Source organism: Triticum urartu, chromosome 2 (assembly GCF_003073215.2).
Source record: "Triticum urartu cultivar G1812 chromosome 2, Tu2.1, whole genome shotgun sequence".
Taxonomy (NCBI): Eukaryota; Viridiplantae; Streptophyta; class Magnoliopsida; order Poales; family Poaceae; genus Triticum; species Triticum urartu.
The window spans coordinates 478366577-478382274 of NC_053023.1; the positions used below are offsets into that span (position 1 = coordinate 478366577).

Consider the following 15698-nt stretch of genomic DNA (forward strand, 5'->3'; position numbering starts at 1 on the left):
TGTTTGCAACTTTCTGATTCGCATTATTTCGGCAATTCCATTATTTTATACTTGTAGCTGTGTGCCTGTGTGGTTGCTGTGCTGCCGCAGTTAACATTACAACAGCAGCAATAACAACAAAGGCTTTCAGTCCGAACAATTTGGCGGACTAAGGTTGGCATAATATATTGAAATCAAGTCATGATTTTATACTTGTCGTTAAGTCAAGTCTACCATCTCATACCATTAATTTGCTGATTCTCTCTTGTGGCATTATCGTTAACCGCACCACTTGGTTTGGTACCTGATCCTGACGTTCAGCGATTTGGAAGCCCAAATGCGCTTATTACAAGGGAGCTTTTCTGGCCGACAGGCGTCCACGGAAACATGCTGCTTCCACCGTTTGATCACTCATCAAATCATGCCTGCGGCTCAACGTCCGCATTGCAGCGCAACAAACCACTTTTCCCTCATAGTCTCAAGCCTCTCCTAATTCTCGACTGAGGACATCTGGTGGTGAACCGAAGCGGCCATCTAGGGACAAGAAAGCCGACCTCGTGATCTCTCGTAATTTACCGCCCTCTAGTAAAACAATTCTATCAGCCATCAGGATCATCTCCAGCCGATGAGCAATGATGACAACCTGAAAATGCGGGGAGAACATCATGAAAACAGGTAGGCATAGAAATCTCTGAAGAACGATACTCCTACTGCACACGCCACTTACAGTGTGGCTTGCCATCAAATTCATCAGTGCTTCTTTCAGTAGCAGCTCAGACCTGCTATCCAGAGCAGACGTTGCTTCATCCAGTACCAGTATGGAAGAGTTCTGGTAGATTGCCCTTGCGATAGATAACCTGAGGATTGAAAATACGCATGGTGTTGGCTTGAATGAAACATCGAAACCAATTCAGCCAAAAAAGCTGCCAGACATTGTGCTGGGGAGAATTTTACCTTTGTTTTTGCCCGCCACTTAAACTAGAACCTCTCTGTCCTATATACGAGTCATATCCCTTTGGCAATATCTTAATGAACTCATTGGCATTGGCAATCTTAGCAGCATTCTCAACTTTTCTCATATTAATATCTCCCACAGGGTCACCATACGCAATATTTTCAGCAATTGTACCGGAAAATAACATCTATGAAATAAGAAGAAATGAACATGCATGAAAACAATGGCAGTGCAAAATGTGTTTAGTCCAACATGTAAAAATGTTAAATTATGTGTGTTGGAAGCTGAGATACCACCAAAACAGAGTTCCATCAGAAGTTGCAAACAAAAGATTACCAAGATATGCTTTCGAACACCCCAAATGAGATGCTTTCAAACCGCAAAGACACAAAAGGAAATGATACACCACAGGTACTAACCGGGTCCTGTGAAACAAACGCAATATGTGTTCTCAAGCACTGCAACTGAATGTCTTGAATATCATGGTTGTCCAGAGCTATATGTCCTAAAAGGGAAGTTTATCGATAGCCATCTTAGAAGATAATCATGAAGTTTAGATAACCAAGAAAACCAGAATTCATGATACCAAGCTTGAGCTAAAAAGGTGAAACGTGTAAGACTGTTTACAGATTCTGCACCAATTGTACTACTGATGTTCAGTTCAATACCACTTTGTGGATGATAAAGACGGAGGAGTAATTTGGCAAGAGTGGTTTTCCCTCCACCAGATGGTCCAACAATAGCAATAGTTTCTCCTGCTCTGATATGAAGATTCACACCATCTACTGTTGGTGGCATACCAGCAACATATCTAAATGTAACATCATGGAACTTAATATCTCCCTTAACAGAATTTAAATGAACTGCACTTGGTTTATCCCTCACCTACAGCACATGAAAGCAGCATGGATGTATGAGTTGCGACTTATGATAGAAAATTTCCTTGATAACAGAAATTCAAATCCAAGAACATAATACCACAAAATTATACTTTCTCAAAGGTATATGCTATGGAATTTGTTTCTCACACAACCAAATAGACTTCTTTTACCTTCAAGCAGTTTCCCACTAGAAAAATGTAACTAAAACCCCATGATCATCCAAACCAGAAGAAAATTACTTTAGGAATATTGCATTTCTCGAAAATAATACATATATCTCACATACATAAGAAACCTTAGAAAAAAATACTAATGATTTGTTCGATGATCTTATAATTTTAATAAAAAGCAGTCCTTAACAAGAGATGGCAATTACCTCAGGGATGAACCTTGTTAAATCAAATATGCGTTCTAATGCTGGTTCTCCTTGCTTATATTCATTGTATGCCTTGCCAAAATCCTACGCATGGAATAGATTCCCGTGAGAACCAAATCAAGAGTGTCGGAAGGAAGTGGTGCATGACAACATGCAATAAGACATTCCCCGCAAAAAAAAACATGCAATAAAGCATGAGGATACAAAGCATACTCAGAAATTCTCAAAAAGAGAGTTAATAACGCAAAATGAAATTCTCAAAAGAAAATGATACTCCCTCCATTCCCTTATACAAGGCCACTTTTGACTCATAATTATGGTCAAGAAAATATGGATTATATGTCATAAAAAACATATCATTAGAAAGTTCTTTGAAATTTGCATCCAATGACGTACTTTTTATGGCATATAACTCACTTTTTGTTGATAAAATTAATGGTCAAAGTTAAGTTTATTATCATACTTATACTTATCATAAAAACTTGATGATATGATATTTGCTTCTATACAGGTACAGAAATAAAAAGCAACAACAATTGTTTTTGCATATTCCGGTACAATAACTCATCAGGTGCAACAGGGTTTTTTTTTGGGGGGGGGGGGGTGCGCAAATGCTCTATGCATCCCGTCAAATGTAAAAGAAGATGTGCACGCAATTCTTTTTCCTTCAGAGGAAAAATGATTAATTAGTTGGACCCCCAATTCTATGAACATTATCAATCCAATGCAAGAAAATGATATTAACACAACATCCAAATGTTCTATACACTTATTTGTACTTCAGTAACATTCATGCAGGGGAAATAAGCGACGATACAGCATATAGTAAGAATTCACAAATGTAAATGCTCAGCAGCGATTGTGATACCTGAATAGGCTCAACAAAAAGAGCAAGTGCTGTTAGGAAAGAAAGAAACCCCTCGGGATCAAATGTGGTTCCAGAAACTGCTACTGAACCAGCACAAAGCACTACCAGGCCTGCAATGTATGTAGTACGAACAGCTTGAGGTATGAGAGCTTTCATCTTCTTCTTACCCAAATTATTCTTCAGATCAACAAAAGCCAACTCATGGAATCTTAACATCTCTTTGTGCTCCCCATTGTTTACCTTCACAGTGAGCATCGATGGAAGTACCTACAGAGAGCATTCAAGTAAACAACAATTTTTCGTGCATAGCCTTGTATGTTTGTTATACATGAACTAATTGAGTGCTACTGAACCAGACATCGTTGAGATAGGCTGCGAGCATGGCGAGGCTAAGATGTGCCTCCTTGGATATTTGACGGAGTCTTTCACCAAGCTTTGCAATGACTATGGACATGCATGGAATTACCTATCCATGTAATGTAGAGTGGAGATTAAACAGTGCACACATAACTATATAAGTTACCATGAAAGAGCAGTCCAAACTAGTATGAGATTTGTTACCATTGCTGCAACTAATGAGAGCTGGGGATTTATTGCCACCATTTGAGTACCCATTGCTATCAATTGCAAGCTTGTCGGCACAATTGTCTGCATGAAAATGAGAAATAAATATTAGGATGGCACAATTACCAGTGCAGTAAAACGATCCACTATTCCATGACTATCAAGTATGAGGAACGTTCAAAACAGGGAGTGAATTTCTACAATCAACGATTATACTAACTGCTGAGGGAGCATTTCTCCAAACAGCTTTCGTACATTTTATCAAACACGTCTATCTAGCAGAGTGCAAGAACCTCACATTGAGAACAGAGTACACAGCGTCCGCAACGTCGTCCGCCTCATCCGTGATCCGGTGCGCGATGTCTCCTGCGGCCATCCCTTCTCTGCCATCGAAAAACGCGAGGTCACGCGCAAGCAAACGCTCGAAGGCGCGCTCCCGGAGGCGCCACACCGCCCGCAGCGCCGCCTCCCAGAGCAACGCCTGCTGCACGTACGCCGCGGCCGCGCGCGCAGAGGCGAAAGCCGCGAGCGCGACCACGCCCCTAGAAACCTCCGCAGACACGCCCCCGCCTACGCCGGCGGCCAGAGCGCGCGGAAGGCGCCCCGCGGCGGGCACCGTGCGCGAGAGGCAGTACACGGCGGCGGCGGCGCACGCCCACCCCTTGGCGATGGTCCGCCACTCCGCGGCGACGTAGGGGAAAACCTCAGAGAGCGGATACGACGGGGGCGAGCAGTCTTTGGCGGCCCGCACGCGGAGGCGGATGGAGCACGCGGTCGTTGCGGTTAGAGCTAGGGCTCGGGAGCGCGATATAGCTCTGCTGCTTCGCAGTGAGATGCTTGGGGTGAATGTTCGGGATTGCGAGGAGAAGGTTGGCAGAGGTGCAGGAATCGCCATCGCCATGGCCATAGTCCATGCCGATACCTCGCCGCGTCGGCGCTGTGCGCTATCAAGCCTGGAACGCGATGCGAAATGTGCGGGAAGAAGAGGTTCTCTTCCGCCGGACGAACTGACCCTGAATCCCAAAAATTATGTTTTCCACATTTGCAAATCGGTCAATTGAGAAGGAGAGAGAACGTTTCGGTCCAGCACGACTGTGCCGATTTTATGAATGTGCCGGTTCAGTCTCACGAAAATGCTCGTAGTGATAAAATGTGTGCATACATTCATAAAAGTAAGGGTATATATATATATATAATATACTAGCAAAAATGCCCGTGCGTTGCAATGCGAGAATACAAGGTGCGAAAATTAGGCTGGTGGCATAAATATTTTATTGGTGCAATACTTATCATGTATTTTTTTACCATTAAATCACTCTTCTTTCTTAATTACAATATATCATGAATAATATTTGCTCTCCTCCGTAGCTCAAAAATAAATGGTTCAAAAAGCTTTAGCGATTTAGTTCGGGAAATTAGCCAAAAAAGTTAATAGTACTCCCTCTGTTACCTTACGTTCTGGTGGTTCAAATTAAACTACCAAAACATCATATATTTAGGAATGAAGGGAGTACTTCTGAAATTATGTATAGAAAAACCTGCACCCTTGTTAACATGTTTGTTACCTCAACTGAATTGTTTTCAGCACGGATCAACTCATAATCTTACTTGTACGTTAAAATGATGCTTATAAACCGAGATAATTTTTTAGAGCAGGTAAAAAGAATGTACATGGACTGCCAATAGCATAATTGATGGTTACATGAAATATCTAAAAATTTAAGAATCAAACATGATCTAAGGAAGTGACACACATCTGCAAGTATTTAATAATAAAATCCATATGAAAGATGACCTCCATTCATTGAAAATTTGCGAGTTCCACTACTTTGCTTCAATAGTAACGGCCACTTAGTCCAGCACACCCCCTTTGTCATAGATCAGTAGAAGGCAAAAATGGATACACATCTATATGGGCCTACTCCTATCATAGTTTATACATAGCAACAAATTGAGATTACATATGGCTACACAATAAGATTCCTTTGCATCATTGTGTTCTTACTTTGAAATATGGTAGCAGCAAATTGAAAGATTCTAATGTGTTAGTTTTGGCACAGCGGGCTTCGGCCTCCTTGACATCCATCTGCAAGCAATTTTTGAATCATCTCTGGTACACACCATGCGCATAGTTAGTGTGATTATAGCATTGTAGGCAACAAAAAGGAATCCATATGTAATCTGAATCTTCACTGAACGTTTTAGGTTTGACCGTCCAAGACCTCGATCACACAAAATTTGACAGCTCAAACTTTTACCCTTACCAGTTTTCCATCTTCCATGGCAAATCCACCACATACTTGGCTTCACATTGAGATGGTTCACTACCTTCATCTCACACGACTTGTCACACTACATATCCACGAACCAATCCAGTTAATGTTTGACGACTGAAAAAAATTTAGAGTAAATCGACAGATGCATGAATAAATCAATCGATGCGTTGCAACGGGAGAAAAAAACATCACAAACACGCCACCAAGCTCTAGCACCTTCGCCTACGACATGGCAATCAAGCATACTCAACGCCCATGCAATGGGCCCCACAATGATCTTGCACCCTTGCGGCTCAACCGGCGACGTCGACGGCGGGTCAAGGCAGCAGCAGAGCAGGCGCGACACGGATGCCACGAGCTGCTCGGCCACCTTTCCTCAAAATACAACACAATAGCAAAGGGAACTTGGCTAGAGATGCACTTGAACACTTAGCTGCAATAGAGATGATTAAAACTTTGAAGAATACAAATTTGGCTGTCCGTTACAGTGGGAGATGCAGTGTATATGACGGCGGAAACGGGCAAGGAAAAAAATAGAAAATGATTAAATGTGTTTTTACCTTCTGACAACATCATTTTGCCCTACATCACATATAGTAATGATGTCACAAGCATGCTCTTGACGAGAACCATTCACATGTGCTAGCGACCTGAAGAGGATGGAGAAAAGAAGGGCAGAAGAGGGAGGCTTGTATCTATCAAGACACCAACATATACTTCAAGCTTTGTCAAGATACCAATAAGAGTAAAATCACTTGAAGCTAATACGCAACCTTATAGCAATATACTGCACTGAGTATATCCACTATCATCTCGTCCAGCTGTTCAGGTGAAGTGAGTGCCAGTAGAACAATGACCTACGGACCACAAGAGTTCCAAAGCACCATTAATCAGAACATGTACAAAGAAACAAAGGAGTAATCAACAGCCAAAAATAGGCTAAATTACGAACCTTAGAATCAGGTCATGGAGTTCAAGGGGAAACTCCTCCACACCCTCCTGGCAGGAGTTGAGCACGACCGCGGACTCATCGGGGTCGTCGAAGCTGCAGAACCTGCTGCTGCTGCTCGACGTCGAGCTGCTGTCCCTTGCAAAGTATTATTCTGAACACGCTGTGGAACGCCTATCTGAATTTCCACGACGGCACCAAACTAAATGTAAGTAATATTGTTGTAGGAAATACAGGAGTACTCCAAGAGTGCTCTGTTCATCTGATGGACTGTGTGTGTGCCAAGAGCCATGCCAAGCTGCACATTTAGTATGCATAGGACCTTGATTTCTATGCCACCGCGTCGCAAAGACTGCAAGCTGCATATAAAAGAAATTGCATTTTTCCTGTCCTGAGATTGGAGTCAAGATCTGGATCAAAATTACATTGTCATATTTTTCTATAACTGAAGCTAGATTAAGTACACTGCCTGCTACCGCGGGCTATAAAGAAAATTGCCCAATGTCACATATCATACGAAGATTAGTTCATCAATGTAGGACTGGCCGAATGTTGGTGTATCATAGGAATCATGTGGTGCCTTGGGGCTCATGCAGGGGTGTTGAGAGTTAACCCTTCAGCAAAACAGAGAAGATGGCGATAGGAAGAGAATAGTTGGCAAATTCGACTCCTTTCCTGAACCCGATGGCTACATGGAAGGTAATTTCCTTTTCTAGCAGCTGGTTGTACAGCTATACTAAAACCATTTGAATTGGCTTCCGTGAAAGTTTAACATGTTACTTGAACAACAAGATTAAAATAGCCTATTGTTTAAGGTTCTAGAGAAGGTTGAACAGCAACGATGCAACATAAACCCAACTATTTCATGAGCACAGTTAGTCTATGTAAGTTAAGCCACACATCCTGATACATTAACAGGCAGTGGAAACAGGCAAAAGTGTCCAAAGTTGTTGTCTACTTCGAGCTACTTGCTACCCACCATTGATTGATGAATATATCATTTTCTTACCGCGTGCAAGATGGTCCAGGTGTTTCATCATCTTTGCTTGCAACGTAGAAGATGCTCCTGGTCCAGGCCGGTGATCGGGGCAGAGGCTGATGGAGTCAACTCATGGACATGGGCTGGGGAGGCCAATCAGCCCGCCAAAGGCTCCCATGAACACTCTGGCTGCACAAGAACACAGTTATACACACGTCAATGTGCAGAACATCATATTAAAATCTGTACAAAAGAACAACCAAAATTGCACAAACATCACGCACCAAGTTTGAAGACACACTGCACAGGACTTTGGGCTCAAGCGTTGAAACCAAACTTTAATATTGCAACTCAAGAAAAGGGAAACTGTGAGCAGATAAAGGAGCATTTACCAGCTCTTCCTATGGACGGGAACTGACTAAGAGATCTTGAAAAGGTGAGATGTCTGAAGAAATTAAGTATGCCGATGATGCATCTGGAGCCCCTAATTAAGGTGAGCTTAGTTACAGACCTCCACTCCAATTTTACCCAGCGCCGCTCGTCCGCAGCCACCGGACGCAGATCCCCCTAGAATTCATTTTTTGCTCTTTGTGTGGTGTATACAGTCAAACTAACTAACATATGCATTCAATAGTGATTAGAAGATACTTTCAGTCAGTTAGATGGATAAAGATCAAGCTTGGCGCCATAAAAATTGAGAGGTGAACTGAATATGCATGTTATCCTTCATTAATCACTCATATGATCACTAGATCATCAATCCACCAGTACATGATTCAGGAAAGAAATCTTCCCTTTTCACAACAAAGATAGCACACTACCCACTTCCTTCTTTGTACAATGTACTGTATGTAGTAGTACAAAGCCTATACCCCTTCATTAATCACTCACACTCTCTCACTCACTTTCTATTGTCCTCATTCTCTCTTTTCTGTACCATTCTCTTGACTGATACATAGCAGCACGAACTGAATTTTATCGCTGGATCACACAACGTATCACACATTCAAACTGACCGTGTAAGATTTGTCACACAAGATCATCAAGAAGAGTCTCAATTGCACATACAGGCACAAAAAAGAAGTGGAATTCAGAAATTAATCAGGTAGATGTAGTACCTGAACCTCCTGTAGGATTTGGGGGAGTTTGTCAGCGAGCCAGGCGTCCAAGTCCTCGTGCGACGACGGAGAGGATGCACAGGATCACGACGGGCGCCATGGTGGAGGTCATGGCGGGTTTGGCGCCGCCGGATCCGGTAGAGGAGGTGGAGGGCGCGCGGATACGGGAGGGAGGCGCCGGATCTGGCCGGTGGAGGTCCCGTGGCGGCATTCGAACCTCCAAGGTGAGCTCGAGGACTGGGCATCCGTGGCGCTGGTGCTGAGCTCCTGGAGAGACAGGAGATTAGAGAGAGAGAGAGAGAGAGAGAGAGAGAGAGAGAAAGAGAGAAGGCAGGGGAGCGGCGGCATGACCTGGGTGGTCGCCGGCAGCGGCGCCGGTCGCCGGACGACGCGCGAGGGAGGCCGGGGAGGAGGAGCTCGGGGTCGGCGCTCTGCGGGCGTTGGTGGCGGCGGCGGCGGCGCTCGGGCCTGGGCGGGCCAGATCTGGGCTCGAAACGTTTTTTCACTTTAAAAAGGATCACGGGTAAATTTCACAGAAACAGGGGGACTTTTTTGCAAAAACGCCGACGACGGACGACCTGAAGCAGCCGCTGGTTTATTAGTAGGCAAAAATAAAAATATATCAATATATGTGTTGTACCGTGTTAAATTCTTTTAAGAAGGAGAACGTTTTCAGAGTTTCATGAGAATCAAATCATTGTTTAGGATTATGACGTGAACCTTAGAACAAGTTCATTGTGGATAAAGTGCACTTTTGATACGAATTGAGTCTATTTCTTTTGAAGAAATACATTATAATCATAACATATGCTTATATACAGACACGCATACTCATCTTTATGAACACACGTATTTATAGATTATCTATATGATCATTTTTTTGAGAGAATCTTGAGATTGACATAGTCATCTTAGACGCCTCGTAGTTGACGCTCATGCTATACCGTTTAAAAAGTACGGCTGAAAAGTCTATAATACATCTTGAAAAATGCGATTACATGTGTTAAATTTAAAACTTGAACCAGGTTCCAACACAAAAAATCTAATTATGTGAGTTATGCTCAGTAGCCTAGAATTGAAAAGTTCATATTGGACATAGGACGAAGAGTATATTGATGACACGACTGGACTCATACATTTCAATCACTGGATTAGAATTTACTAAACCTCCGTTACAAAGGAAGTATGACTAAACAAATTCATATTTTTGAGGTGACTAAAAAAATTCTTTACTACATAGTATTCAATAAATTTGTGGGTCTCCTTTTTCTAACTTGTGACATGGGCTAATTTTCTCTATGACCATTTATTGATCTCTATCAGGTATTGCTCGATTTTATTTAATAAATTACAAGGATGAAATTTAAATCCTTTTCTTTTGCGAAAATATCAAAGGTCATATATCAAGTAGCACATACCCTTGCGAAAACACTACTACAAAAATTTAAAAACTACAAACCAAGTCATCGGGGTGCCGAAGTCTTCTTCCTCTGACATCCAACATCGAGGTGTTGTGAGCAAAAGTTCGATGCTGACTGGACCTCTATCTCAGCTGATAAACTTGTTGAGAACTAGGAGCTTGGAGAAGCAACAGTCGAGATGCCATCGATGTAGACCAGAACATGCCCGCGACCTATCTGCAAAGCAAAGCCCCATAAAAAAAATGCCAAAGAGGACCTACAGAACACCCTAGATCTGGCCAGACCGGAAAACAAACTTTACAGACTCTTCGAGGAAGCCGAGATTGGCCAAACTTTGTTGGTCGGAAATAAACACTAAAGTATTACAAGCAAACCTTTAGGGCCCAGCTACCTGGCGTTGTTAATGAAATTGATACCTGATTTTTTTAGACGATTTTGTGAAACTTTTGGGAACATAATAACGTTATTTTCTTTATCCAAAGCGGTATGATAGCTACCTCTAAAGATGTATGTCGTCTATATGCACCCTTTCCCCTAATTTTTTTATATTAATACTAAAGTGAATTACATGAAAGCCACTTCTAAAAACACTTTGGATCCACCTACACGGCTTGTTCCACAAATAAACTCAAAGTAGTTTAGGTCCTCTTCACATAGATAATGCCCATCAGTTATGCCCGTTGGCACGATCGTTTTCTTCGAGTGGTGGTCGCCTGGCATGGATGCTACCCCCATCTTGCATGCTTAAGGGCCTGGACTCGATTGTCATGCTCACCGGCTGAACCATCTAAAAGCATCATAATGCATGCATGTTCGACAACGCTCAACCATCTGTCATGCCATGATCAGCTCAATCGAGGAGGAGGCATAGCGTTGGGGAAAGGAAGGCACCCGCAGCATCGATTGCATCATCCCTGTAACTTAGTGACTAAATCCTTTGGGCTGAGCAACCCTTTCCTCCTACTCTAGGGCATCTGCTACTACGCTCTAGTGCGCACGTAGTATGGATATCCACCCCTTGTACTCTTTTCACTCTCTATAAATGAAATGATACGCTATATGTGTATTTTTTTTTAAAATGCCCATCAATTATGTTTTTTACCTTGAGTACTTTTTTGTTGAGTTGACCTTGAGTAAATATTTAAGGTGTATGGGAGTAGCTTTCATTTACAGGTGAACCTTGACTGTAAGAGTTTTTTTAGAAAAGAAGGAATCACACCCGGCCTCTGCATCTGGAAGATGCATGCGGCCATATTATTTATTATTCACAAAGACCTTACAAAGAAATTGAACAATAAGCCCGAGGCCACCATCTAGATGACACCTATTGTTACTCCTATCCTCTTGATGAAGGTGTGCCGAATGTCCGGGCCAAATACCAAACAGACATCGTACAAAAGCCTAACATCTAACGCCGGATGCCCCATGCAAAGCCACATAGGCGGGACTGGGTAACACTCCGGTCCGGCGCACTCTCAGTAAGTACCACACGCACACGCTGCAAAGGACCGTCACCTTCGTCTTCCCTCGGTCCATCCTCAAAGCATGTACTGACGTATCGACATTGTCAGGCATCTCTGCCATCGACGCCACCACGACGCCAGACAACGTCGACCTCCTGCGCGTGTCCATCGCCACACATCTGACGCCAAGCCTTCACCGCTCCATGCCACTGAGAACCGCCACCATGAATATGTAGAAATAAACACCGCTCCACCGAAGAAGCCATCCGCTGGTCCCTCGAGCCCGAATGCAACTCCAAGAATGCCGCCCCCAAGGGGGTAACGACACATGAATGTCGTCGTCATCCGATCAGCTGATCTAGGGTTTCCCCCGGAGGTATTGGGTGGGGTTGGGAGCTTCACCTCGATGATGCCTTCATGAAGGAAACGATGATAAAGGCATCGTCATCACTGGCTCCGACCAACGACCGAAGACCAAGTTTTCACCTGGATCCGTCCCAAGAAATCTACCCGACAACCTGTGCACTGTCTCGACTGCCTTCAAAACCCCAGATCTAGCTGCCTAGATCCGGCGACCAACCGCAACAGCAGTGTCACCGTAGGAGCCCTGGCACACCAGTCACTGCCTGAATGCACCACCACTGGAGCCTGGGAGGAGGGCCCCCATCCCACCTCGCCAAACCGCAAGAGCCGCCGAGATGGATCCCGCACGCTCATCACCGTCTCTGATCTGAATCAATTCGCAGCAAAACCACGAGATCGGCGATGCAGATTCGCCTTGGATAGGGACAATGCCACGCCATGCCGCCGCGGGAAGCCCGAGCTTCACCCGCCGCCACCTTCCAGGGCCGCTGCCCCGGGATCCAGCCGCCGCCGACAGGCCGAGCCGCCGGCCACCGCGACCAAGGCCGCCATGACCCCGCGAGCCCATGGAACAGCCGGCGCCACCAGATCTTCCTTAGAGCCTAGCAGCTGCGCCGCCCCCGCCCAGCACCACGCCGCCGCCTTGCGCCGTCGCCTAAGACGCCGCGCCGCCGTGACACAGATCGGGGGAAAGCATCCCGACGCCATGGGTGACCCGCCTCACCGATCTGGCGCGTGAGGGAAGAGAAGAGAGCCTCCGCCGCCGCCATCAGCCACCTGGGGCTTCGCCCGACGACCTTCTCTAGCAGCGGCGAAGGGGAGGGGGGGGATGGACGTGCCCGGCGGCGGGGGCTAGGGTTTCCACCCGAGTCGCCCTAGCGGGAGGGCGACGTGGGGGTAGCCACTGTGATAGCAAGAGTGGACCCATTGATTGTAAGAGTTGAAATTAGAATCTTCTGGGATAAAAACTACTAGTTGAGTTACGTTATGATTTTGAGTGTAATACTGAAAATGGTATTTTTGCATGGTTTGTTTATGTGATTGGTGTTTGTTGTGTTTCAGTTATTGAACTGTCTCTATGCAGTATTTCAGTTCTCAATTTCTCATGGAACGAAACAGATCAGATTGAACGCGTGAGAGATGATTTGCTGCGATTGTTCCAGTACGGGAAAGGCAAGATTTATCACGACCAACGTTAACGGAAGGAGAGGAAGAACTCGAATGATGTCACAGAGGCACTAATTTACAGATCAATCTGGTCGATCGGCTCCTCAAAGTGCGCTTGATTTCCTAGTCCTGCGCCACGGCCGTCGTGGCGCGTGATCCCGCGGCGCCGGCGACGCATCGGCCACCGGCCTCCGGGTGCATGAACAGCTTGAACCTCCCGTCCTCCTTGCATGACTGGAGCAGCTCCTGCGATGGCAGCCGCATCTCCCGCAGCACGAGCCGGCCGTCCTCCCGGTGCGCCCGGAGGGTCAGCCACGGCCGCCCGCCCTTGCCGATCACCGATATCGGCGGCGGGAACGCCCTCCCGCTCCTCGTCCGCCTCGGCATCACGAACCCTTGGTCGGCTTCGTCGTCGACTTCCTGGAGGTGGTGTTGCTGCCTCTTGCAAGACTGGGCCCAGCCATCGACCGCGGCGTCGTCGTCCATGGCGACGTCGTCGGGGTCTAAGCTCTCGGCCCCGAGCGCCTCGGTGAGGAGGTCGGAGAAGGGGTGGAGCGAGGACGGTGATCTCAATGATGGCGCGGGACGGGGGCGCCCGGAGGGCCAGGTGGGGGCTAAGTAGGGCGGGAGGTGGAGCGGTGGGGGCGCCATGGCCGAGTGGACGGACGAACGGTCGTCGCGCGCAAGGGGAAGCACAGTGGTGGTGGTGGACGGCAGCGTACGCGACGTACGTACGTGCGGCAGCGGTGGCCGGCCGCCGGCTATATATCCGTAATCGCGAGATGGCAGTTAAGATAATGGCGCCGATCGAGCTGATCGAGAGCGGGTCTCCGTGGGGGTCGGTGGTGCGCGGCCTCGGCTTTTGCGCTCGAGCGGGCGCATGCATGGCGATATGGCACAGATCAAACGCGAACGGTAGGGGCCACTTGAGACACCTGGCCTCTCTCGGCTCTCTATCCGCAGAAACAGTCGTTTGTTGAATGTTGGATAATCTGATCCGAACTAGTAGTTCGGAACTTCATCTAGTAAGGGCATTTCTAACCAATTCCTAATAGATAATGGAGTGTCTAGTGAAGTAAACTTACATCATTAATTTTTTGTCGGACCTAAACGATTCCTTATATATAACGGAGTAAAAGAAATTCAAATGCATTTCATTTTCGGCCACCGATACATATTTCTTTGTTATTTTACTTCATTCAACCACGTTTTGATACTCTCTTCATTCCATAACATAGTGCGTCCACGCTTTCCAAGATCTAAGTTCGACCATAAATTTAACCAACGAGACCGACTGCGGCGGGAGTAAAAATTATACCATTGAATTCGTATTGAAATATGAGTTCGGTGGTATAGTTTTTGCTCCTGCCGTGATCGGTCTCGTCGGTCAAATTTATGATCAAGCTTAAATCTCAACAAGCGTGGACGCACTACATTGTGTAATGGAGGGAGTGCATTGAAGTACATAATTCACCAAGTCTTCGCCACGAGAGCAAAACCAAAGAAAACAAAAACCACAATTAGATATTTTAAAAGATATTCAACGTCCATAACTCCCCCATTAATTGGATTAATACCTTCTCTATGTCTTCATTGTTGATCTGCCGCTTCTCAAGCTTGCACACTTCTTCTTCTTCTTCTTCGATTCTAAAGAAGTAGACGTTGCTTCACATATAATTTTATCTCTAGTATCTATTCTAGCAACGAGTGCACGAGCATCTATCAAATTTCGTGCTATCAACACATCGATGTATTCTTCTTTCCAATACCAAAACCTGTATCCATCGTACACACAAATTTGAGCAAACAATGAGCTACTGAAATTGTGCCGAATCCGATGAACAACTGAATCAAAGCAAGCACATACCCCATCTTTTTTGCACTTGAAGAACACCCATCCGGGATGTTCCGGCATGGTAGAAACTCGATGCACCACCTGCCGCAGGCAGTCATCGCACTTTATGACTGACAATGGTTAGCCAATGAGCCAATGGGCCAACGCCGAGCCCGGATGACGGTTGGGCATGTCTTTGTCGGCGAACCGCTCACGGGAGAGATTTGAGTGACTTGAGGCGTAGCCTATACCCGCATGCGGCGTGGAGGCGTTGCCGGGGCTGCGCTATCCGGTTCCTGGTCAATCCATGGCAAGGCGCAGCCGCCGGTGGCCGGAAGCGCCAAATCCGGCGGCGGTGGCGGCAGCCGCTGATCCACCGGTTCTGCGCGGGCGACGGGATGAGAAGGCATAAATCCAAGTGGCGGGGGAGCCTACAGAGCGTCCGTGGCGGCGGGCGGGTGCTGGCGGGGGTTGGGAGGGGCGGCGTCGGCGCAGATGCGGCAGG

General features: G+C 45.9%; 2 protein-coding genes and 1 long non-coding RNA gene across 5 annotated transcripts; all 3 read right to left on the minus strand.

Moving 5' to 3' along the window:
* Nucleotides 1-111: 111 nt before the first annotated feature.
* Nucleotides 112-4636, minus strand: LOC125538037 (ABC transporter B family member 29, chloroplastic). Its single transcript, XM_048701347.1, has 10 exons — nucleotides 3922-4636; nucleotides 3621-3707; nucleotides 3418-3525; nucleotides 3060-3326; nucleotides 2192-2275; nucleotides 1603-1819; nucleotides 1354-1439; nucleotides 934-1121; nucleotides 707-836; nucleotides 112-622 (listed from the first exon to the last, which is right to left on the minus strand). Exons 1-10 carry the CDS (start codon nucleotides 4528-4530, stop codon nucleotides 458-460), a joined length of 1941 nt encoding a protein of 646 aa, XP_048557304.1. The 5' UTR covers nucleotides 4531-4636; the 3' UTR covers nucleotides 112-457.
* A 653-nt stretch (nucleotides 4637-5289) lies between these two features.
* On the minus strand, nucleotides 5290-9431 carry LOC125538038. Of its 3 annotated transcripts, none has more exons than XR_007296160.1 (5): nucleotides 8946-9431; nucleotides 7858-8016; nucleotides 6852-7207; nucleotides 5888-6756; nucleotides 5290-5709 (listed from the first exon to the last, which is right to left on the minus strand). It is a non-coding gene; the product is annotated as an uncharacterized LOC125538038 (long non-coding RNA). The 3 variants fall into 3 exon arrangements; XR_007296159.1 differs by having other exon boundaries at nucleotides 5290-5733; XR_007296158.1 differs by having other exon boundaries at nucleotides 5290-6756; nucleotides 8946-9427.
* A 4051-nt stretch (nucleotides 9432-13482) lies between these two features.
* LOC125537089 lies at nucleotides 13483-14063 on the minus strand. Its single transcript, XM_048700384.1, has one exon. It carries the CDS (start codon nucleotides 14008-14010, stop codon nucleotides 13483-13485), a length of 528 nt encoding a protein of 175 aa, XP_048556341.1. The 5' UTR covers nucleotides 14011-14063.
* Nucleotides 14064-15698: the final 1635 nt, after the last annotated feature.

Excerpts from the sequence above, each read along its gene's own strand:
- LOC125537089 (XM_048700384.1), bottom strand. The coding sequence starts at position 14,010 with ATGGCGCCCCCACCGCTCCACCTCCCGCCCTACTTAGCCCCCACCTGG.
- LOC125538037 (XM_048701347.1), bottom strand. The coding sequence starts at position 4,530 with ATGGCCATGGCGATGGCGATTCCTGCACCTCTGCCAACCTTCTCCTCG. Across the intron at positions 3,526-3,620 it reads TCTCATTAGTTGCAGCAATG|GTAATTCCATGCATGTCCAT; the intron begins GTAACAAATCTC and ends TTACATGGATAG. Across the intron at positions 837-933 it reads AGTGGCGGGCAAAAACAAAG|GTTATCTATCGCAAGGGCAA; the intron begins GTAAAATTCTCC and ends TTCAATCCTCAG.